The following is a 25,932-nucleotide window of genomic DNA, read 5'->3' as shown; positions in this document are numbered from 1 at the left end:
GCAGCAGGAGTTTGTTTTCCATCAACACCGCCAAAATGAAAAACAAGCTAATTGACTACAGTCTCGCTGGCTTTCCAATGACACACGCGGCCTCATGGCGCCTCTTCCCCCCATCGCGTTGACAGACGGAGCGCCTCCATTCTCGTCCCCACTTCACATGTTTCAATTTAATCAGTGTATCGGTTTTGTTTCTGCCTGTTTAATTTTCACCATAGTCTTGACTGCAGACTATAGATCACACAAACAAAGCAGGCATATTCCATTTATCCGTTGTGTGCGCGCGCATATAATGTCCCCTCCGCGGTGCCTGAACGGCACGGTGCAGCCATCATTAAGTAACAGCCAGTGGCTCTCCAGGCCCATTAACTTAACAGTGAAAGTAGAGCTAAGAGACCCTTACAAATAGACACATGAGTGGAGGTAAATTATGCCAAAACTCCAGCAGGAGCAGGCAGCAGCAGGCAAAGAACTCCTCCGTCCAGGTGCCACTTTGTCCGACTCAATTTTACACTGTAATAGAGGTGGCTCGTTCTCTCTCTCTCTCGGTTTCACAGAGTCAGTCCATTTTCATCTGTCTCTCCTAACCTCTCACAGTGGAACACTTAATTCCAGCTAACACCAAGCAGATGGACATCACACTTCCTTTTCATGGGTGCTTTATCAGCTATCTTTTGCTCTTTCTCACTTTTTTTTCTCACTTTAGTGAAAGTATTTTAGCTGTTTAAAGCCCTCCTATTATCTGTCACAGATTGATTGATTTAAAAAAAAAGAAAGGAAAAAATCGTATGTGGCTGTGGAAGAGTGTAATTTTGTAAGCATTAATGGTGAGTAATTGAGTTCTAGCTGGCTTGTTTGCTTGCCTCTGTACTGTTACTTCTGAAGAACTGTAGGACGAGGGGTAGTTTTTTGTTGAGAAGCCGTTTTCTCTGAATGGACCATTTTTTATTTTTATTTTTTAAAGGTACCCACTATATAAGAGCACTACTACAGAATGTAGCCCATCTGTTGCTGTGCAGATTTGGCAGCCACCCTCTGCCTCGTACGACATGGAAAGGGGCCACTGCTGTGCTGATGCACCTGACACCCACTACCATGGCATCATGTCGTGTCAGAGCTTTGTTGAGAATGGTCCAACTAAATACTAAGGATGTTAAGCATCAACAGCTGTATAAATAACTACAATACCCAGAAAAAATGCTGGAAATGTGAAAGCCTCTTGGTCTACTACAGCTAAAGACTTAGTTGGTACCACATGAAAAGTACGTGAACTAATAATAATACATTTTTTTTATTGTATCATATATTCATCTTCAGTAATCTAGTTGTCAGGGTCATGGTGGATTCAGAGCGTATGTTGGGCGTGAACACTAGGTGCAAGGTAGAGACGCGTCCAAAATGGGACTTTGTCCTGGTTGTTTCAAAGAAGTCGGAGGATTTTTAAATTTTCTAATTTTCTATTTTTCTACTTTTTATGAGTACCTTTTCTTTAAAAGATGGATTCACAAAAGTTTCTTTGTATAGCTTCTAAACATGGAGTGAAAGGTAAACACTCTCTTGTAGGGTTCTACATGGAACCAGATAACCGTTTAAGGCCCTACATTTAACTTTTCCCCCCAAAGACTGTATGGTTTCAGGACTAAACCCTGTAAATCTCTTGTGAGATTAAATTAGCTTTGACACACATGGCAGTTGTTCCCTTGCACGTATGTTTGAATTTATTTATTTTTTGTTAGAATACATCATCAAATAGTGACTTTGACTCCATGTTGTTAATGCATATTACCAGTGACATTCATCACTGTGCAAAAGTCAGACTCCCCTTTTGTTTTCAATCAAATTGCCATTCAGTATTTGGCATTAATTATTTGGTGGTGAACACTAATGATGGGAAAATGTACAGTACATTAATTCCATTTTCAGTCAAGCAGCCATGCAGTAGTTACATATTTATGCAGGTCAACTTGGGACGCTGTGCAAAATATAAATAAAAACAGAATATGATGATTTTGCAAATCATGGAAACCCTATGTTTCACTGAAAATGGGGGAAAAATGCATGTCTGATGTTGATACTGAGAACTGTTATTGTTTGTTTGTTTTTTTCCAAAAATGTATGCTCATTTTGAAATTGATGCCTGCAACATGTTTCAAAAAAGTTGGGATGGGGCATTTTTACCACTGTATTGCATCACCATTTCTTTTAACAACATTCTGTGAACATTTGGGAACTAAGGAGACCAATTGCTGTAGTTTAGAAAGAGAAATGTTGTCCTATCCTTGCCTGATGTACAATTTCAGGTGCTCAACAGTTCAAGGTCTGCTTTGTCATATTTTTCATTTCATAATGCGCTAAATGTTTTCAATGGGAGACAGATCTGGACTGCAGGCAGGCCAGTTTAGCCCCTGGACTCTTATGATGGAGCCATGCAGTTATAATGTGTGCAGAATGCAGTTTGACATTGTCTTGCTGAAACAAGCAAGGCCCTTCCCTGAAAAAGACGGCAGACATTATGTACGGAGAGTTCTCCGGATTCTCTGACTCTTTTAATATTATGTACCATAGATGTGATCCCCAAATTCTTTGTAATTTTATATTGATGAAGGTTATTCTTAAATTGTTGCACTATTTGTACACAGTCTTTCACAGAGCGGGGAACCCCTCCCCATCTTTACCTCTGAGAGACTCCGCCTCTCTTTTTATACTGTCTCGTGTTACTGACCTGTTGCTAATTAACCTAATTAGTTATGAGATGCTTCACCAGGTGTGGATTTTTTTCCCAGTTTTTTGTTCCCCTTGTCATAACTTTTTTAAAATATATTGCTGGCACTAAATTCAAAATTATAAAACATTTATTCAAAAAAACAATTTCTGTTTCAACATTTGATATGTTGTCTTTGTACTATTTTCATTTTCAGGGAAATAATTCAGTGATTATTTTTTTTATCATGAATTTCATGGTTTCCATGATTTGCAAATCTATTTTTATTATTATTATTATTTACATTTAACGCAGTGTTCCGACTTTTTGGAAATGGGGTTGTAAATCACAATGATCAACAGTAGGAGTAGTATGAAATCTGTTATATACATTTTATTTGTAATATTAAAACTTAAAATTGACTAGCATAAGTGTACTGCAACTCTGTTATAATGAATTCTTTTGCTACAAACTTTCACATATAATGAACTAAGTTTGTGTTCCCCACCTTTAGTGACAATGAGTCAGTCTTCAAAAAAAAATCATTGTGTCATGTCCACGTGCGTTGGTGATCAGCACACACAGTGCCATTACGACTAATTACAGCACTGTGCACCTGTTCCAGAGTAGAGCACAATCACAGCGCGTGCTTATAAACGCTCTCTTAACACAGAGACTTGGCAAAGTATACACGCTGTCCCTAGTGTCGAACATTACCAAGCCTTGTATCTGTGTATTGCCTTTCTGGTTTTGACTTTTTGTTTATTTGGACTCTGCCTTTCCTCTTTGCCGCTGCCATTCTGTTTGTGCCTCACTTGACCATTGCTCGTTTCACGACCCTGCCTTTGTCTTACATTTTTGAACTGTTTACCTGCCTGTTTGTAAATAAACATGCTCTTTCTGCAATTACATTCATGATTCACCTGCTTACATGACATACTGAGCCATGTGCTCCTCTTCCCACCAGAGACAAACAATAAGTAATCAAGTCTGCAGTCAAGTTAATAATACGTGTTAACGCTATAAAACAAAAGCTTAACACACTTTGTTTAGGTGTTGATCACTAACGATTATCGTAAAGCATATTGGCAGCGTTTTTATATCCCCCGCCAAGCCCTGCAGCACGACATAAATGGCCTCATCTGTGATTTTGAAACACATGAATGAACTGAATGGTGAATATTTCAAAAACATAGTGAGTCAGTGGGGGAGGACATTGACAACGATATACCAGTAATTTCCATAACAGACGAAGAAACCATCGCCTCCGTTCGTGATCCTTTAATTCAATGAACTGCGATAGTGACTCAGAAGGAAAAATTTGTGATGAGAATGTGTCTAAAAATTTTGCATATAATGTGAGTGTTTGGTGTGAAACATGGGTCCATTTCACTATTATGAACTTTTCCATATCAAGAACTATTTGGACGTCCCCCAAGGAGATCACTATAGCAGGGTTGTAGTGTACTGCATGGCTATTGGATTGAAAATTGAATTAATGTACTGTACGTTTTTCCATCGCTAATGTTTGCCACCAAATATTTAACGATGGATACTGAATAGCTATTTGATTGACAAAAGGGTAGTCTGTAACTTTACTGTTGCTCTGTACTACAGTATTGTAGCTCTGTCTATGATTGAAGCCCCTATCTGGGCAGTGGTAGTCCTGGTCTATTGATGGACAGGTGGACCAATGTGATGGACTTGATAAAATAGCTAACAAGGGGTGCTACACTGTACACGTACATAAAAACTGGTAGCTCCATGTACTTTCCTCTGTTTATTGAGGTAGATTTTCCACTCAGACCACTCAGTGAATGTAGGTTATTGTGCCACTGCTTAATTACACACAGGATATGTTTAGGCATTGGGGTGAAAGGGCAGTCTGTCTGCCGTGTAGATGTATGCGCGCACACATACTTGGTTATGAATACAAATGCCCTTCTTATTTATTCCACATTAATGGTCACTGCTCTCTATCTTGCTTCAGATTGTAACATTGTCTTAAAGCTATTTCATCCATGATGGTTCTATAGTCTGATTAATGGATAAGATCTGAAGGAGAATCGGTATAATTATCCTAATCAACCCTCGCACGCTTTTAGTGCAAAAGAGATGGGAATTTGAAAAGCAAACATGTCCCCCCGACCTGTTCAGACCTTTGCGTCCTTTAGGTCAAAGACCAGAATCCAGATCTAACCTCCTGCATTCCTGCCACACCCACCCCCTCCCCCATTAACCCCTCACTTCCCCTGTGTCTCCATCTTTCATGTTCCTGCTCCTAAAGCTCAAGCCAGTGTTTGCATTTTTTTTTTTTTTTAAGACTTTCAGAATGCATCAGAGTACAACATGTCCTGAAGCAGCCCCGGATGACATTAGGGAGCGCTGTCTGTCCTTCAGCTCCTCTTCCGAACCTCCCAATGCTGCTGGGGTTCCCACCGCAATCATCTCCAGTCAATGGCCCCCTTTTTTCATTGATAAATAAAGAGCAGGAAGCAGCAAAGTAGGGGAGAGAGAGACAGCAGAGAGTGACTTGGACAGCCAGAGAGCCAGCAGGAAGCCTTGTCAGTATTTATTTGCAGAGAAGCAGCAATTCAGCCGCACAGTCTGAGATTTAAGGACATGGCTCGCTCCCGTCTTGTTTCTCTCTCTCGCGCTCTCTCTCTCTCTCTCTCTCTCTCTCTCTCTGTCACTCCATCATTTTCTGTCTCTTTCTCACTGATTGAGTCATGTTTATGAACATAATGCTGAGGCTCCTCATAGATTTTTAAATTAGTGGCAGCTTTGCCCCAAAGATGCATTATTGACTGATGAAATAGAAGCCAAGCACAAAACACTCCCTCTCTCCCCAGAGTTTTCTAGAGACTGGTAATTGAAAAAGTCTGTGGTGTGTGTGTGTTTGTGTCAGAGAGTGTGAGAAGCAGGAGAGCTTGCCTATTTGTGTCTTTATAGACTGAAGCAAACAGCTGGGCCTGCTTTTGAAGGTGTACATTTGATTTTTATTCTGCTGACTTAATACTAGTTACCAGAGAGCATTTTCTTGATACAGATGGTGACAAATTAAAGGCAGGGTGGGGTGGGGGACAATTTAAACTGTCTCAGAAAGGTGTTGGGCCACCAGAACAGCTTTGGCACGTTGGCATTGATTTGGCAAGTCTCTGGAAGTGTACTGGAAAGATGAAACCGATCTCTTCCAAAAGCTCGTCTCTTCATGTTTTGATGATGGTGGTGGAGAGCGCTGTCTGACATGTCGCTATAAAATCTCCCATAGGTTTGGGGCTGAGATCTAGTGATTCTGAAGTTCATAGCATGTTGTTTACCATTTGCAGTGACAAATTCCCTGTTATAGGGATATGTGGAACCATTCCATGCCAGCAAAATACTTCCCACATGATTATCAAGACATTTTTTTCTTTTAATTTGCTTTTATATGCAGCGAATGATTCAGCTAGCTAGCATGTAGCTATAGAGACTTTTTGTTTGGATAATGTAATGAATGGATTATAGTAGAAATGAGAGAAAAGCAAAAAAAGAACTTCCATGATTTCCTCGATTATTAAAAAATGTCACTGTGTCTTAACTTGTTAATTTAGAGCTGTAATTTCTGTAAATGCCATAAAAGTTGGCCATTCTTATGAAAATTTGAATGTAGAATAATTATGAAAATGTTTGTGAGCATTTTGACAATGCTGGGAATGTTAATATCGACAAAAGAAATTTGTCTCCCGATTTTAAAGAAATGTTTGTGCTCTAGGACACAAGTTTTGTAGAACTAAAACAGCTATTCTTGTTTAAAGTTATCAGTTCCCTGATATACAGTGGCCTCTACAATTATTGGCATCCCTTGTAAATAGTAAAAAGGGTTAGAAAAAAATCCACCTTTTGGTGAAGCAGGGGCGCTGCCAGAAATTTTGGGCCCCATGAAAGATTAGAATTTTGGGCCCCCCAACTTTGCCCACCCTCGTCACAATTGCACTATTGTCATTATTTGACTTTTGATAGCCCATGGACCTTGAGTTTGTGACTTTATTACATTTTATGTATTAACCTACCAGGGACTAGATGAAAACTGGTCAGTGACTAATTCTGGTGCATTTTCAATCACAAATGAAAATTCAAGATTTTGCCACATGCCTTCTTGTGCTAGGACAATTGGTAGTGAAATGTGTGATGTGACTGCTAATAAATCATAGAAAAAGTTTTCTACCCAGCATCAAGATACCTATGGAAATCCCATGGATTGTTATGTTTTAGGTAGAAAGCTATGTGTACTGTTCTGCAAAAAGGGGAATATGTTCAAGCATTTATGGGTTGTATTGCTGCTTACCACCTCCTCCAAAGGGGGGTTCAGTGGTTTGGTAGGGCGGAGGTCCCCCTGAAGCTGAATCTGTGCATATTTAGGGCACCCCATTAGTTATGAAACTGGTTATTAGCACTAGTTATTAGCACCAGCATAATGTAATATTTCATCTTGTTTATCACACGTCAGTTCAGTTATTAAAATGGAAAAAATGTCACTGTACAAACTGTAAAAGTGTTCTCTTGATAGGCTAATCCAACCACGTTCATACTGTTCATTTACCATTCGCTAATATTTTGAACACACACGTGAGCGATAGCTACCTTTCTTTGGGAAAAACTGAGTGACCAGTTGCCTGCCTCTCCGGTCCCTCTCAGCTTTCAGCTGCCTTTCTGTACGTTTTTGACAGCCACTCTTCATATTTAGCGATCATAGACTGTACGCACTCCACTGCTGGCTGGCTGGCTGCTGCACCGCAACACAGCAGCAAGTAGCGTTGCACTGATCAGCACACAGATTTAACGCATCGCGCTTCTACCAGAACTGGACCGTACCATTTCACAAAAGGGGGAGGGTTAAATGGCAATATGTTGAAGAACTCAAGATAGACAACCTTGTTCAATTAGCTCATTTTACCAGATGGAATATTGCATTGTTGTTATTTCAAAAGTCTTATTAAAATCATTAAAAGCATATTATCAGCCCCTTAAAGGGCCCCATGGCAGTGCTGGGCCCCTAGAATTGTTCTAACCTTTCCCCCCTGGCGCCGCCCATGGGTGAAGTCGCTTCATCTCACACTGAGGGGAAAAAACGAGAAAAATCCAACCTTTAATTGAAAATGTATTCAGAGAAAAACAAATCCCCAATCAAGAAATAATTACTTTCAACAAAAATACATGTGCCACTATTAATTATTGGCACCCTCAGAAATGATAGTGAACACAATGTAACTGAAGCATGTTTCCCATTTAAATTGTACGTTTTTGAGTTGATTGGAGTGTGTAGGAACTTTCACGCTGTAATCCATGACTTCCTGATTAACTGGGCTACAAATATGAGGTGAGAGAGAGGCCAAATTCCATTAGTCATCCGTCAGCATGGGAAAGAAAAGAGAATACACAAACCAAATGAGAGAGAAGTGTGTTGACCTTCATAAGTCAGGGAATGCTTATAAAAAAAAAAAAGCTACTTGCCTGAAAATGTCCATTTCTATTGTTAGGGCAATAATAAAAAATAAAAAAAAAGTGGACACCAACTGGATCTGTTACAAACTTGCCTGGAAGAGGACCCAAGTTTAGTTTGCCCCATGTACAGTGAGGAGGATGGTAAGAGGCAAAAAAAAAAAAACATCCCTAAGGATCACTGTTGGTGAATTACAAGAAAAAGTAAAATCTTGGGGTTTCCAAAACCACCATCAGATGCCACCTCCATGCCAACAGATTATTTGGAAGGTTTGCCAGAAAAAGATTTTTCTGTCAGTTAACCAGAAACGCAAGTGCCTGGAGTTTGTGAAACGCTACTACAACTTTGTCTGGAACCATGTTCTATGGTCTGATGTAACAAAAATGGAGCTTTTTGGCAATAAACACTCAAGGTGGGTTTGGTGTAAAAAGAAGGATGGCTGTAACGAAAAGAACCTGATCCCAACTGTAAAATGTGGTGGAGGTTCTGTGATGTTTGGGGGCTGTTTTTCCTCAGAAGGCCCTGGAAACCTTGTTAAGGTACATGGCATCATGGACTCCATGAAATACCAGGACTTTTTAGTTTAAAAATCTGGCTGCTTCTGCCTGGAAACTAAGACTGGATCATCGTTGGATCTTCCAGCAGGACAATGATCTGAAGCATATGTCCAATCTAACACAAAACAGTTAGCTGACCACAGAATCGCGCTTCTGCCCTGGCCATCTCAGTCCTCTGACCTGAACCCCATTGAAAACCTGTGGGCTGAGCTGAAGAGGAGAGAGCACAAGAGAGGGCTGAGGACCCTGGATGATCTGGAGAGATATGTAAAGAAGAATGGTCTCAGATTCCCTGCTCTGTATCTCCAATCTTATGTGACGGAGACTCGGTGCTATTTCACTGGCAAAGGAAGGGTGGATTTTTCTCATTTTTTTTCAGTGTGAGATGAAGCTACTTCACCAAAAGGTGGATTTTTTTTTTCTAACCCTTTTTACTATTTACAAGAGGTGCCAGTAATCATGGAGGGCACTTTAATTATGACAGGGATACACTCGGACCTAATTTGAAGATGCACCAAAGGGATTATGCATGAGTAACTCATTTTGTGCAAATGTACTACTTTTTATAGCTCTCCTTTTTGGTTTCACGTTCTCTTCTCTCTCTAGGATCAGACATGGCCATCTTCTGTTTGCTGTGTGGGAAACGCTTCCAGACACAGACGGCCCTGCAGCAGCACATGGAGGTCCACGCCGGGGTCCGCAGCTACATCTGCAGCGAGTGCAATCGCACCTTCCCGAGCCACACGGCACTCAAACGCCACCTTCGCTCCCACACAGGTAAAGCCAGTATCCTATGTTAGTCTGCTATTGAGAAAGGAGTTGCCGCTTTACAGTCCAGATGTTCCCTGAGCTATGCCAAAGTCAAATAAATAAAAAATGCACATGCACCCTAGTTTATAGAATGGCCCAAATAGTCAGATTGCTTTGATGGGTTGACTTGTAAACATACTGAATTCGTAATCCCTCGACTTCTTTCCATGTTTGAACTTTTGAAGCTGATGCGTTCAAGATATTATTTGTCACGTAATGGTACCCTGTGTATTTATCTGTGTAGCCTGGCTGCAGGATCCCACGCTGTAGTGTTTGGTATTTGATCGCTCATGCCGTTCAGCGGCTACGCCACCGTCGGTGAATAGCAGCCCAAATTGACAGATCATTTAGTGAAGGGCCCTGTACTGTGATGGCTTGTGACAGCGCTGTTATTCGGCGCGTGTGCGGTCCACCACGGCCCATCCCACTCTCATACAGCCTGATGTGCAACCGAGCAGATGAGGTGACTCAGGGAACAGCCTCCATTACGCGAATCCCATTTTCCCTCAAATCCCCACCACCGCACACACACGCACACCTTTCAGTCCCTGACCTTAAATAACAGGCTGGTGTGTCAAAGCTCCTCCAGGCTACCACGCCTGGGATAAATATTTGAAGCGAAGGTGGTGAGATGAGCTGAGCCCGTCTGTTTACGCCAACCCGGCCCTTATTTCGGGTGCGGTACTGTAGCTCGCTCATCTACACCGGACACTGTATCGGACACGACACACTGACGTTCCCTCCAGTGCGCATAAATGTCAGCAGCCCTCCTCCGCTACTGAGGCGAGAGACGCAGAGAGGGAAAGATGCAGCGTCTCGTCGCGCTTCTTTGAACCCAATTCTCTGTAGGCGTGTATTAAATTACAATGAGCCGTCACAAGCGCCCGCTTAATGTGATGTGGGAGCTTTTGTCAAGGGATTTTAAAAAGGAAAAAAATGCAATTGGCCCTGGCAAAAAAGCACCAAAAATAAGTCCCTGGGTTTTTTTTTGGGGGGGGGGCTTTTTTTTGTTGTTTGTTTGTTTGTTTTAAGAGGCGAAAAAGAGCCAATGCTCTCATTTAGTCTTCCTTTGATCATCTTAATCTCATTCATATTTTTCTCATGCTACAGAAGGGATCACTGGTGTAAACACACACTGATGTTCAGCTTTTGGAGCAGACACACACGCACTTCTTCACCAATAATTAACCCCTACTTGGAATTGCATTAATATTCTGTGTGGTGATAATCATCTTTCAGAGCGTCTCAAACGGAAGGCTGATTTGAAATTTAGTCTCTGATGTATTCCCATAACTCTGTGCTCCAATGTGGGTGTGTAGATCAGTATATCTGTTACATGAGTAACTTAAATGGTTATCTTGTGAGGTACACTTGTCATAGGGGTTTTACAATGCAAAAGGACACAAAATACCTTCAGGATTACTGCCAAATGCACTCTTACATACAGTGTGAGCAACTGCTGGCATACATTATGGGCAAATCATCATGGCTGCTCCCCTCAGTCCCTCCCCACGCAGGCTCCTGCTGCCGGCTGGGCCTCGTTAATATTCCGTTGTTGTTGCCGCGCCTGTGTTTTATTCGGCGCCCATTTTCCATCTGTGGTGGGTGTTTTGTGTTCGCAGCTGTGTTTGATGGCGCGGGCCAGCCGAAGCACTGGCAGTGATGGATCCCTGATTTACGCCGCTTAGTGCATAATGAACTGGGCTGCGAGCCTCGGCCGCGCCAGGCTGCAGGCATCACCCACGTGCCCCTGCCAGGTACAGCAGCATGCCACATTGCCCCCCTGTAGGCACGAGGACGCAGGTGGCAGCCCCCAAGCTTCCCGATGCCCCCTCCACCCAGACTCTTCCTCTGTCTGCGCCTGATGGCTTTCTGTGTCACAGAAACACAGCAACAGACGCTGATGGCAGCATCTTGATCTATCGCCTCGTATCTTTACTGCCTCCAAGCTTAATGTATTCCTAACAAAGCTAAGCCGTGCCAAGCCCTCCGAATCGCTGCGAAATTTGATAAGCAGTCCGACTCATGTCTACGGCAGCGCTGCACTGAATTTACACGACGCCAGCAGCCCAAAATAATGCTTTGTGTTGGATATATAAATTTGTGCCCTGTAGTGTCAAGTGCGATCTGTCACCAATTATTCTGTCAAATAAAGATTAAAAATGCTTGTACTGATCGTAGGAGTGAGCCACCGAATTTAACTCTGTGGTGCCGAGAGCGAGGAGCTTTCTCTGGGCTCGGCACAGATGTCTTTGACTGAGGCGTGGGCTTAGTCACAATTAAAGGCAGGTGAATTTGGTGGGATTACTATTCTTGTCGCGTGCTCGAGCTTCAGCGCAGACTGTGATGGATTGCACCCTGTGCTGCGGCAGAGCCACTAGAAAGAGCAGAATGTCTTACAGCATGAGGCACAGATAACTTCATGCAGACAAATAAAGACTGTCACTTTTATTGATTTTGTTCCCTACCACCCTTCTTTGTTTGTTCCTATGCTTGATTCTCTTCTCGGTTATTCTTTCTGCTCCCATTAGACTAGCATATGCCAATGAGAAGAGAAGCAGTGACATTTCAGCCCAAATAGCCAAGCGAAATGTATAATGCGTGGAGCGTTTAGGTGCGTCACTCTCCTAACCTGCCTGAGGAAATTGACATTGTCTCGTAACAGGAGCGGCGAGAGGCCGAGCATGACAGTACATAACGAGAAATGCAATTTATTCCTCGGCACGGTGACACTCGGACAGCCAGATAATGAAACACGTAGGTCATTCGTGAGGACTTAAACCTTCGGCGCCGTAGCGAAATGCATTAATCGAGAACATTACACGCCTGGCAGCTTCGCGCATCTGTACAGGCCCAGAATGATATATGAGCGGCTGGCAGCCAGGCACAGGAAAGCAATTAGCAAAGGGCAAGACGGTGCGCCCTCGCATATCGTAATATCCCAGATTATTGACATGTGAATATCCATTACATGCACGCCTCGGCGCTGAGAATGTTTTGATGAAACTTGGCCTGTAAGAAGAGGGTGATGAATTGTAAATGAGATGTTGTTTTGTCACACTTGGTGCCATCTCTGTGCAGGAGATGATGGTTGACAATTCAGCATTAGTGATCCTCAGCCAAATCCAGTTACTATTATGATATTTTGATCACTGACTCTTTTGTGCGGGGCAAAAATATAGGGATTATAATTCGAAGCCATTCCTTGCTCAGTAGCACCAGAAGAGGAGTGTCACAACATAACGCAACAACACAACAATGGAATGGAGTGAAAGAGAATAGAATTTAATTGAATGGAATCGGGGCAGCGCGGTGGTGTAGTGGTTAGCAATGTCGCCTCACAGCAAGAAGGTTCTGGGTTCAAGCCCAGCAGCCGACGGGGGCCTGTCTGTGTGGAGTTTGCATGTTCTTCCCCGTGTCTGCGTGGGTTTCCTCCGGGTGCTCCGGTTTCCCCCACAGTCCAAAGACATGCAGGTTTGGCTAATTGGTGGCTCTAAATTGACCGTAGATGTGAATGAGAGTGTGAATGGTTGTTTGTCTCTATGTGTCAGCCCTGCGATGATTTGGTGACTTGTCCAGGGTGTACCCCGCCTTTCACCCGTAGTCAGCTGGAACAGGCTCCAGCTTGCCTACACAGAAGAAGCGGTTACGGATAATGGATAGATGAATGGAATAGAATTCAAATGGAATGAATTGGAATATAATGGAAAGGGAAGGGAATTTCACCGAATTGAATATAATGTAAAAGAATGGACTAGAATATAACAAAAATTGAATAGATTTTTGTGATGTTCACAATACAGATTTTCTCAGAACCTGAACTCCCAGTGAGCAAGCCAAAGGTGATCTTGGCAATAAAAAACTCTTTTATATGGTGCTCAGGGCTGGGAGGGGGGAAAAAAAAACTTGAAAGGAGTCAGGAGTCAGCAGGGGAGTCTCTCCTCCTCTGCCCAGCACTGCAGATTATGAATTATTTCATAGCAAATGGCTTGGAGTTCGACTTTTATATACAACATGCTAATGGTCACATTATGGTTTACTTTTTAGTGATTTCTCCATTTAAAATCCCTGAACATTCTGTACCATTTCCGTGTCCCAGGTGACCATCCATACGAATGCGAGTTCTGCGGGAGCTGCTTCCGAGACGAGAGCACACTGAAGGGCCACAAGCGCATCCACACCGGAGAGAAGCCCTATGAATGTAATGGCTGTGGCAAGAAGTTCAGCCTAAAACACCAGCTGGAGACCCACTACCGTGTGCACACGGGTACGTGTCAACACATTTAGCTACACTCTAGTGCTCTTGAAGGAATAAAAAACAAAAAAGAATCAATACAATTTCTTCACTTATTCCAATGATCGTCCATCAACCAAGACACCTTTTTTTTTTTTTTAATGCAATGTTTGCTTCTGTAGTTTTGCAGTGAAGCTACAGGGATAATGTAGCTAAAAAGTAGGCTAGTAGCTCAAGTGCAAAACTAAAGCCACAAACTTCATCTTGGCTGATTTGAACACAAGGAAAAGTGTGTGCATTTGATTTAGGTATTAAAGTATCTCTGCATCAGGTTCTGTTGGCCTGATGTGGGAAAACGAGCAGGTCATAATTCTTATGTGCAAACCGTACGTTTTTAAGTCTGCATTTTCCTTCCACTTCAAGATGTCGGGGCTTTTGCATCAACTCTGCTTAAAGAAACCTGGTGTCTTAAAGGGGATGCTTGATTGATTCTACGGTTTTAGTGTTCTATATGGCCGTCACCAAAGAGCAGAGCATTTCCCTTGCTGTCAGTCAGCTCACCTCATGACGAGCGGATTAGGGCAGTAGTGGAGCGACCAGGTCTCCCTGTTACGTCCAGGCCTTCTCCTCCCCTCTGCCGCTCAGTAAGACTCCTGTTAAGCCACCACTATCAAGGCAGCCTGTCAAATAATTGGCTTTTTTGTCAGGGTAGGGCCTTGGCGGCAAACGGAGTGCGTCTGAGATAACAAGAGCAGTGACAAGCTCACAGTCAAAGGCTGGCGAGCACAAAAGAGAGCTGCTTGATGAAGCATCGACATCGGCAACCCCCGCGCTGTCAATGACCAATCAATAGCTGAGCTCCATTTGCAATTCATTATTGCCTGGTTATCTGAGGCTGCCCTGTTTACAGTGTGGTTAAAATACACTGACCACACGCACACGCCTGCCCACAGCTTTAATGACTGTCTCATTAGGGCTGTTGCATAGATGGATGTGACATTGCGCCGACCATCCAGGTCAGGGTTAGTGTAGTCCACTGTCAGCAGGGGAAAGACACAAGCAAACAACTTGGTGATTAGAGTTCCACCAGGGTGACCTAACACAGGTGCTGGCTTTGCCCTTCACCTGGACTCGGGGCTCTCCAGCAACTTTGTCCAAAGTTCAACATTTAGATGATTTATTTATTACACTGAGACTAAACAGAGTGAAGTTTCCGTTGGTGGTGTTCAATAAATGTTCTTTAAATTGAAAAGAAATGGCTAGCAGTTCAAAGTTTAAGACTCTTAAGAACTATTAACTTGGTTTAAAATAAAATCCTGTACGTGAGGCAGATGTTATGTCTATTGCCATTTTATTTATTAAACACGTTAGCGTTAAATCTATGGAAGACAGACATATAAACTGGCTTGTTTATGTCTACCAGGATACATTTGATGTTTATTTGTGCTTTGTCTCAATGGGTTGTCTCAAATTAGTACTGCGATCCCATCAGACCCAACAGAGAAGCTGCAGGTGTGAGACATTTTTACTCCCAAGATGGCAAAAGAGAGAAGAAAAAGGAAACACGTTTCTGATAATGCTCAACATTTAAAAGTTTTAAAAGATTCAACGAGGGCTGGTTGAGGGGTGGGAGCTGGTCTGAATGCGCCTTGTATACAGTGTTTACGGCACCACATGAATCGATGATGTACTATAGTAGGCATATCTGGTGAAAATCCAAATTGCTTGAAACTGGTCTCACTGAATTCAGAACGACGTACTTTTTACAGAATTAAAATGTTTATCCTTTCTTGAGATATTACACGTCAAAGATTGAAGAAACGGCTTAATTTTTAGAAAACTGACGCAATATTATGTAATAGGATCACATGGTCCAAAATGGGCCTCATTAACGAATGAGATCAAATTTTTTTTCTTAATAACTTTATTATTTTTCAAGATATTTACATGGAAACTGGAAGGCACATAGATGGTTGTATACTGAATACAAAGTTTAAAAAAATGAGTAAAAACAAATAATGCAACTTCATATTAATTATGCTAATTAGATAAAACCATTAAATCGATACACTCTCTTTTTCAAAGTTTCACCAAATGGCATTATTTGTGCAATATAAAGCTGATCTTCTCATCTCATTATCTGTAGCCGCTTTATCCTGTTCTACAGGGTCGCAGGCAAGCTGGAGCCTATCCCAGCTGACTACAGGCGAAAGGCGGGGTACACCCTGGACAAGTCGCCAGGTCATCACAGGGCTGACACATAGACACAGACAACCATTCACATTCACACCTATGGTCAATTTAGAGTCACCAGTTAACCTAACCTGCATGTCTTTGGACTGTGGGGGAAACCGGAGCACCCGGAGGAAACCCACGCAGACACGGGGAGAACATGCAAACTCCGCACAGAAAGGCCCTCGCCGGCCACAGGGCTCGAACCCGGACCTTCTTGCTGTGAGGCGACAGGCAGCGCTAACCACTACACCACCGTGCCACCCCAAAGCTGATCTTAACTCTCATTTATACATCACAAAGTTGGGAGAAATCAGTGTTGATTACAAATACAATTATAAAATATGCATAAATAACCAATGAATGTCATTCACATCTACCATTCTCTCTCAAAATAAAATAATAAAAGAATGTCTAATACCCTGTGTGCTCTGTAGGCCTCTGCGTTTCTCAAAAGTAGGGCTTAGTAGTGTTTATATGAAAGAATATAAATGATTATTTCAATTAATATTGACAGCTTTCAAGGCGAACCTCGAAAAAACTCTGTGATCCACATCCTATAAACAATTCCAGTTAACTGAATTGAAATTGACACTTGCGTTTCTGAATTCCAGTTTTGTAAAATATCATTCCAACCACTCAGCTCTCAATATTTTTCATCAAAACAACTACATTTATATTCTAAAATAGCTATTTATTTACATGAATCAGTTTGATTTGAAAAAAAAGTAGGTAAAGCTCTGAAAACTCACTTGAAAGTCTCCCATGAATCATAATGTCAAAACTAGTAGACGGAAAATTTTGCTGAATACTTCATCAGAAACAGTGAGAGCGAGAGAACATCCCTATAAAAGTTATCTGATTGATATTAATGAGTAATCCAGTCAGAAACCAATCAGAAGAGAGAGAGAGAGAGAGCCTGACTGCTTTCCGGTGACTCAAAAAGCACCGGCAGTTTCCTGACGTTACGCGAGCAGAGTTTTTACTCTGTTGTACCAACTTCAACCGGCCGTTACTCCCAAAGTACTGAACAGATCTTAATGAGAGACATTTCTTTGGAAAGCAGAGATTATAAGCTTTTTAAGGATGGTATTCACAATAGAAAATATTCAAGAGTTAAGTAATGACAGATTTGGAAACTTAAACGAGCGTCTTCATGCACATTTTTCACAGCACAGCCAGCGAGCGTCTGATTATGCCTAACTATACCATCAACTGCACCAAGTAAATTTTCAAATTTCAGTTCAGGTATAAACCACAGCGGTGTTTTTAACAAGAATAAATAGGACTTTTGATTTTCAATTATTTAGTTTATGTACAAATTAGTTTTATTTTAAATGAGCAAAACATAACTAGATACAGTAGAGACTGTGACTAAAGTCACAGTAATTTGCGCTAGCTGTTACAAACCGGGATGTCTGGTCATTGCCCCCTATAGATCCAGAGTGATGCTTAGGGAGGAAAAGTTGCAGCCTATCTCCCTGAATAAAATTTAAAAAAAAAAAAACTGATTTGAAAAAATCATGAAATTTGACAGAGTTTACGTGATTGAAAAAAGTCTGTTTTTCATGGATCATTCCAGTTTGGTGATCCAGATCAGCACCAAAAGTCTAAGCAACTTAATTGAGCCCAGAAGTATTCTGCATGTGAAATTTGGTGATGATTGATTGGTGGGTTGAAAACTGAGGGAGAAGTAGCATCCTCAAAACATTAGTAGAAGAAGAAAAATAAAGTAGAAAGATCCTGAGAGAGTAACAATTTGCACCAGTGCTGCTAGCGCAAATTAAAAATACTAGAATTGTACAGGATGAAATAATTGTACATACAGTAACAGAGATTTGGTTTATTTGTATGCATGTTAAATTAAATGATAAATGGAGCTCGATACAACGCATGCAAACTACATGAGCACAGATAGTCGCAACTAACTTGCACTTCTGTTACCTTTTATCATGAGTCACTGTGCAGGTTCCACTAAGCTCAGTCTAATGTTGGGAGTTTTCCTTATTTTTGTTATTGGGGCTTTTAAAACTTCCATAGCACGCTGTATGCAAAGTCCCATTTTAAGCCCCATTTGTCTTCCCATTGCTCTGGTGAAGCAATGGATTCAGACGCCCTTGTTTAAGCAATAAAAATTCTCTACACTTCAGTGCGCCGTTAGCTAATAAAGTGTCTTCTGATCCTGATTCATTTGGCCGACCAGACTAAATGTAATACCATTATTCCACTACTACTGCTCTGACTGCCAGGACTGTCGCACTGTGCGGCCTCGTTTTCATTCTCCTACATTTGCTCTCTTCTTTATTTAGCAGATTACATCCTGTTCAACTACCTGTTGAGGTACAAGTCTGACTCTCAATTTCATTTGGGTATTTGGCCAACCCTTTGATAAGTTTGACAGCGGTGTATCCTTGGGCACCCTGACCATGTCTCACGTTTTCTCCCCTTGCAGGTGAGAAGCCTTTCGAGTGCAAGCTGTGTCACCAGCGCTCGAGGGACTACTCGGCCATGATCAAACACCTGCGCACCCACAACGGCGCCTCGCCCTACCAGTGCACCATCTGCCTGGAGTACTGCCCCAGCTTGTCCACCATGCAGAAGCACATGAAGGGCCACAAGCCAGAGGACATCCCGCCAGACTGGAGGATCGAGAAGACCTATCTGTACCTGTGCTACGTCTGATTGAGGCAGAGCCCTGCATAGGGTTGGGCTGGGTTGGGATTTGGATCAGGGGTGGGAGAGCAGAAGGATGGAATGCACAGAGGAAGCAAAAAGGGGGGAATGTTTACAGTTTCGCCGGCAGGGCTGGGCAAGGCAAAGTTGACCGAGGGGACGTGGAAAAAAAAAAAAAGTACTTAAGTATGGTGACGTTGTCATGTTGTAGTATTGCGTTCTGTCGTGTTGTGATGGTGTCGTGACTCAAACAAGAAGTCTGCTCTAATCACAAAGGATTCTCTCACTGTATCAGGCAGGAATCTTCGAAATCACGCCCTCTTATAATGAGAATAATTACTCCTGGTTATCCCCTGGTTAATAGCTATGATTTGACGTCATTAACTTCAGACATACCAGGAGGTGTTGCAAGCACTTACATCTGCCAGGGAGATACTTTTCCATCTGAATTACAGTACAGCAGGTCGTCGTGTGTTGGTACAGTTTATGGCTTTGTAAAGAGGATTTTTCTTATGTACCATAAATCCTTGGTGGGTCGAGCCTTCTTGCTTGATTGACATTCATTAAGGGTTTATTGGCTTAACCAGCATACAAACCAGCTATTGATAAATGCCATTTCAGTTTTCTCTACATAATCTCTGTCTCTGCATCATAGCCTTTCACAGCTTCATTGCACATATTACGATGACAATTTCTGTTTGATTTTTTTTTCCCTCATACAACATAATCGGATGCCACATTACACCATTCTTCTGCTGTATGTGTTCATTTAATATTAACTGGACATTTTTTGCTTCATTTAATACGCATTTAGTTCCTTTTCATCAAGTAAATGACAGGAAATCAGTTTAACACAAAATAATCAGCTTCGAAGCAGGATTCAGCAGAACATTACGTTACGTTAAGGAGCGCACTAGAAATCTAATCAACTGTGTATATTCTGATATAGAGACCAAAATAATGACTAAAGCTGCTTTTGCCAGTGGCTTGGACACTAAAGGGCACTGTGATGTACAGGACTGGTCTCCACATATCTGAGAGATGAGTGAAAGCAGATTTCACAAACGGGAGGTATGAGGCCTGCCTGGTCTGTCCAGCCCAGAGGGCTACCATGAAAGAATAGATCAACTCTTTGTGTGGTTTTGTTCCTTTGCTATGTCTGTATTTCCTATTTTACCTTGATTTGTCAGCACATTGTGCTTGATTTACCTCGTATTTTTTGTGACCTCATGTGCTTGTGTTTTTAATTTTTTCCTTTGTTTCTTCTGTGTGTGTGTGTGTGTGTGTGTGTGTGTGTGTGTGTGTGTGTGTGTGTGTGTATTTGAATACATACACATGTTATGTCTGCTATGTTTTGCAGAGGAGATGTGAAAAATGATGTGCCACAGTGATGAGAGATTATTATTGTGTTGTTATTATTACCAAACTTGGTATTTTTTTTATTAACCCTGCTTGTTTAAGAGCTTGTGGGTTTGGTCATTTTTTGTAAGCTACCTCTAAGTTTTTTCTTTTTTTTTTTTGGCAAGAGCACATTTTTGTGTGTGTGTTTGAATTATTGCAACTTTTCATCTCCTGCTTTTCCGTCTGTTGAGATTTTGGAAGTGACATGTAAAGGGCAAGATTTATTATTGATGGATAAAGTGAAAAAAAAAAACTAAGCGTTTATTTGCTCTATCCAACCCACCTGTTTCCCCTTCACCCCAAACCTTTTATTTAAAAGCAGAGAAGAGATTTTGAAGCCTTAAGTTTGGGGTAAGAGTTGATCTATGAGGTATGTATGGAATCGATGGATTGTAGTACTTTAAAGTTTAAAAAAAAAAAGCATTAAACTTGAAAATATGTGAATAGAATTGTAGTTTTGTAATGTGAAAAAAAAAAAAAAAAAGATGGTTCACAAAGCCTGAACTGCTAAGATCAGGTCATATGCAGCTGTGCATTGTGCGTTGGACAATTGGGACTGCAAGTGGTAATCGAGGATGAAAGGAAGGAAAAAAAATTGATATCCTGTCGATCAACATTTCTTTATATGAGTGTAGTCCTGAGCAAGAGCCAACAGAGGCCATTTGATATATAAAATTGTGATATTTTTGTATCGAGTGTTGGTCCCCTTTCCATTTGTTGAGGTATCAGCAGGGCAAATATTTGTAGTTTGTTTTGTTTGTTTGTTTGTTTGTTTGTTTTTTTGACATTGTTCTCCTCTGGTTGGAATTTTTTGCCTTGCTCCTCTTTGGTAATGTTGGACATAAGTGTGTGAACGTTGTTGTGGTTCAGTGTTGCTTTTCTGGATGTTGATGCATTGTAGGTGAAGGACTAAATCAGCCACAAATGTCTGCTTTGTAAGTATAACAAAAAAAAAAAGAGAGAGAGAAATGTATTGTGATGCCAATGATCAATTACACACAAATCGTTCTTACGATTTCAAACAATCAATGTTGCCAATATTTTTTTTTTATTTTTTGTTACTTGAAGTGACTGAAAATAGGGGCAGGGCAGATGTTGGGGGGTGGTGGGATGAGTAATGTCTTGTGTCCTTGTAGTATTCTGGAAAACACTGTGAGTTTGGGGGAACTTTTGCCCCCCCTGTGAGATTTAAAGCAAGCCTAAGTAGCTCAATGTAAGAGGCATAAAATAATATGGCGGATGTAAAAGTGTTTCATATTGGGCAACAATAACAGATATTAAGCCACACACTAGTGTCCCTATCCTCTATACCTTCTCTTATTTACTTCCCATGGAGTACGAGTGTAAAAGTGTGTGAGAGAAAAAGAGAGCCTATTAGTGTCGAACGCACTAATCAAATCTTAATGTTCTATGCCACTTTTCTCTCGATAGGATTAAAAGATATTGGCATTGATATAGTTCTTCCCTCGATGTTACTCTGATGTTTCTGTAATATTTGTGCCTAAATGAAATTGTTCAAATTGTCCATCGATATCTGCTTCGTTTCTGTATTTTTCAAAACTTAATCGGTGTCTTTAGAGCTCCAGGGATGCCATTGTGATCACATTGTGGCTGCTTGATGGTTTAAAAAAAAATATCCATGTGGGAAAAGCTCTTGAATCATTATAGGATCTATTTTTTCATTAGTGACTAGATATCCTATCCTATTCTGCATAGCTATTGTATTTTGTACACAAAAATAAACAAGGTAACCATTCTTTGGAATGAAATGTGCATTTATCTCAAGAGATTTTTTTTTTAAGTCAAAAATTTTGGCACTGTTTCTTCAATCGTGTTAATATCAGCAACAGGTTTTGCTGATCAAAGTTGATAATGGTGTAATTTTTTTTATTTTATTTTATTTTTTTTGTGTGTGTGTATACACTGATATTACTGCCCCAGCTTGACATCACTGTTATTTTGGTTCAAGTACTTATATTATCAGCGTGTGTAAAGAGACAGTGTCATCCTGGCATCCCTGGAGTTTGGCTCACTGTGTTCGCGTGTGGTGTTTTAGCAAGAGTAGACATTTCATGCCGTGTTGCCATGCATGTGCCATTGAGGTCTAGATGAAATTGTTGAAAGCACCAAGACCTTCTTTTTTTTTTTTTTTTGTCATTTTTTTAAATTAGCACTGAGGACCAATTGCCCTGTCGGACCAAGCGCAACAGAGCTTTTCTATGTAACAGTGTTTCTCGAATTCACTCTATAGTGTCAGCCCCCCCCCCTTCAAATTCCCAACTTCCACCTTTACTGTATCCCATTTTCGGCTTGCTTTCTCCCCCCCCTTATTGTGACAGCACAAGTGCCAGTCCAGTTGCTTTGTACTAAAATATAGTGTTTTTATAATTATTTTGAATTGTTCTAGTTACGTCTACCTCAGCACCTAATCTTAGCCTAATCTTAGAAGGTGCCCAATTATTTTTTTTCTGTTTGTTGTCAATTGTAAAAATAATAATAATAAATAATAATAATAATTAATTTGCATTCAGCTTTGCAAAAGGTCCTTTTGTCTTTTTCCGGCCACATGCTATTTTTGTAGCACCACTTTCTGGCAATTGTGCTACAGATATCGGCATCGGTTTCTGATGTAGTTTTTCTTTCTGTGTAGGATCAGACACATCTCTTTGTAACATTTCAGTGTTCTCTGATGGAGTGTGGGAAAAAAAATAAAAAAGAAATTAAAGAGATTTAATGCTGCAGGTTTTCTTCTCAATGTTGTTACTAAGTAAATCGTGTGCCTTTAATAGTGAGAGATTTTTTTTTTACATAATACTAATGGTAGAAGGTTTTGTAGTGACTTTTTTTGTTTTGTTTGTTTTTGTATTTTTATTTATGAGTCTCATCCAATAACAAATGTTCAGTTGTATATCTTAAATCTGCAGTTAGAAAAAAATAAAAAGTGGACTTAAGTCTGGCTGGCTTTTTTATGTCTTTACATGTTTATTAAATGTTCTAGGCCTTAATATCAGTTAACACGAGGTGCTTTATGATCAAGCTGTTCTGTGAGTTTATGGGACTTTAAGGCCAGGTACCAGGAAATATGATTTTCCTTCCAATTTCAAACTTTAACATTAATACCTTTTTAATATAAGGTGTTTTATTTATATATATATATATATATATATATATATATATATATATATATATATATAATCCAACTCCATTTACTACACACAGACTGCAACTCTGATGAATTCTTGATTCTGATTGGTCAGAAGGTATTTATTAATTTTCTATAACCGTAGTGGATGCTCCACAGTAACAGATGTAAAATGGTGTGTAATTGTTTATCTGGATATGGTGAAGTTTTTGGTTAGGAAATGCTTATTTTTGGAAGGAGTCCCCAGTGTCGGTGTTTTGTAACAGTCAGATGTAAAGCAGTATCGTTAGGGTTTTTTTTTTGTTTTTGTTTTTTTGACCACTTTGCATCTTGTTGTTTCTTGGTAACAAACTCCATTTTTTTTTTTTGCCTTTTTAACTTAGTGAGAGAACAACTGTTTATCATTGTTACAATGTAAACTAGAAGGGCACTCGGGAGACTGCATACCTCTGCCAAGCCACATATTAGAATATCCAGATGTTTACCATGTTTACATGCATATCCGGATTTGCATCAAAATCTAATCAATTGTTCCTTGGCCCATGACCCACCTTTCCTTAAAATATCATCAAAATCTGTGTTACTTTTTGAGTTACGTTGGGAAACGTCAAACAAATGGAAGTGAAAACATAACCTCCTCTAACAATGTTGGTGGAGGTAATGAACATAAGTAATGGGAAAGAACTTATTCCATGGAAGTTCCACAGCATTTAAAGGAAAATAGAAGCAGATGTGTAAGTATGGTGTGTCTTTTTTTTTTTTTTAATAAATAAAAACTATAATCTTTGCCAGATTGCTGTCGTGTAAGAGGAATAAAACCGCAATAAAACACAGCATTTGTATCCCAAACTAACAGTAATGTCATCATTGTTTATTTTCCTGTAACAGCATGCCCTGTTGTTTTATTCTTACGTAGTACATAGCAGTGTTTATCCAGGGTTCTAACAAGGCCTTGTCAGCATATCGGGCTGCTACGCAATGTTTCCTTACCGCTACACCTACAATATTGCCGACACGCTTGTAAAAGATGCTGCTACAGTAATGAAAAGACTTGCTGATCTTGAAAATGTGGTCTCCTTGTTTAATTTTCTCATGTTATTCCCATGCGGCAGTGACAGCACGCTGCCATGTGAATGTTCTACATTCGGGGACATACTCCACTCCCCATCCACATAAGCATCCAGTGCATAGCTGCCCAAATAGTTCTGTGTGGAGATGGTCATTGATCGTGCTAGTCCGGTTTACCTTCCTTATGCTGTGTTCGCGGTAAAGTGCCATCCACGTTAAGAGGTGCTTACACGCCATGCACGTAATACGCGCCGGTCCCCGAGTTAGATCTGAATAGTCATTTATTGTAATTGGCTGAAGCTGAAAATAAAGCTGACACTTGGTGAACATCAACTGGTTGTTTTATTCTTGTTCCATAAACGTCACTAATATAGTTGAATATTAATTATAATAAAGTCTTCAATCAAAAACAATTACATCAACTTTTTGGCAAAAAAAAAAAAAATTCTCATATTACCAAAAAAGAGTGACTTTCAGGGAGGCCTGCAAGTGCCAGGAAATGTACGAGAATGCATCTCCGAGTATGTAGAACCTGTGAGCTTTCGGGGGCCTAAGGTGGCCCCCAAACCCCCTGCTGTTATGACTGGTGCCACCACACTGATATTTTGGTCTAGTTAGAACCCTGTATATTCCTTCTATACACATATTTTGTTATAATAATCATCTTTCAGTTATAATTTAAGCATGAGTGTTCCATCTCTTCATATTAAATGAAATATTGTTGGAAAGGTGACCATAATTTTAATGTCATTCATGCATAAACATTTCCTTAGATTTATTATTCTACTGGTTACTAACATTTGTTTTCTGAAAGTGACTTTTTGCACGCTGCAAGTCGATTTCATCCATCTATACAAGAGGAACATGTGCATAATGTTTGGTTTATGGTTAAGTTTTAAACTGAAGTGTTAGTTCAACCTAATTTCAAGAAGCAGTTTAATTTTGAGAGCCCTCTGTGGTCTCCTAGATCAATTGGAGCAACAAAAAAATTGGTCTCGTCAAGCCCTTCATATGCCGTTTGAGTTGCCATTTCGAGAAAAGGGGTGGGGCTAATTTCAGGGCCAGAAAAATGTAAACTGAAGCTTAAAAAAAATCAGAAACCAGTGAAATCGGTTGCACAACAATATTGCAAGTCTGTTTTCCCTCACTATTTTTAGAATTGTTTGATTATGAAATAGATCAAGACATTTGTTCAAATGTTACATACTGCACCTTTAACCAGGCCCTTAGATCTACTATAGTGTAGTAATAAGTTACAAGATTTGTACCAAGATTTTGTGTATTTTCTGAGGATATAATTATGCTTTCATATGTTTTGAATTAAATGTGAAAGGACTCGTTTTAGAACCACTTGCAGCTGTTGTAAGTCCAGGAAAATAAAAAAAAAGGGAATAAAAACCTTCAGCAATGAGCATTTGTATCTCTTCCTGCAGTGGAAAAATACAGTCCCTGGATAAGTGCTTTGCTTACTGAAGGGGAGTCACACATGTACTGTAGCATTAGCTGTGCAGGACTTGCCATTACAGCCTGCTCTGATTACCATTTGGAGAGAAATCGTCTCAAACAAAAGAGCTCTCGTTCTCTCCAGAAAGCAGACGAGTGGAGCATACAAACCTAAGTTGCACAGAGCTAGTG

The 25,932-nt window shown here is 40.6% G+C and overlaps 1 protein-coding gene across 3 annotated transcripts in view; it reads left to right on the top strand.

Annotated features, from left to right (window-relative positions):
- zbtb16a (zinc finger and BTB domain containing 16a) overlaps positions 1–20,007 on the top strand; it is a 177,095-nt gene extending 157,088 nt beyond the window's left edge. For all 3 annotated transcript variants that reach the window (XM_060936133.1, XM_060936135.1, XM_060936136.1), the window contains exons 5-7: positions 9,344–9,514; positions 13,647–13,814; positions 18,466–20,007. In XM_060936133.1, coding sequence (XP_060792116.1) covers positions 9,344–9,514; positions 13,647–13,814; positions 18,466–18,695 — 569 coding nt within the window. In that variant the 3' untranslated portion in view covers positions 18,696–20,007. The remainder of the gene's footprint in view (positions 1–9,343; positions 9,515–13,646; positions 13,815–18,465) is intronic.
- Positions 20,008–25,932: the final 5,925 nt, after the last annotated feature.

Source organism: Neoarius graeffei, chromosome 12 (genome assembly GCF_027579695.1).
Source record: "Neoarius graeffei isolate fNeoGra1 chromosome 12, fNeoGra1.pri, whole genome shotgun sequence".
Classification (NCBI taxonomy): domain Eukaryota; kingdom Metazoa; phylum Chordata; class Actinopteri; order Siluriformes; family Ariidae; genus Neoarius; species Neoarius graeffei.
This window is presented reverse-complemented; position numbering and strand designations above follow the sequence as displayed.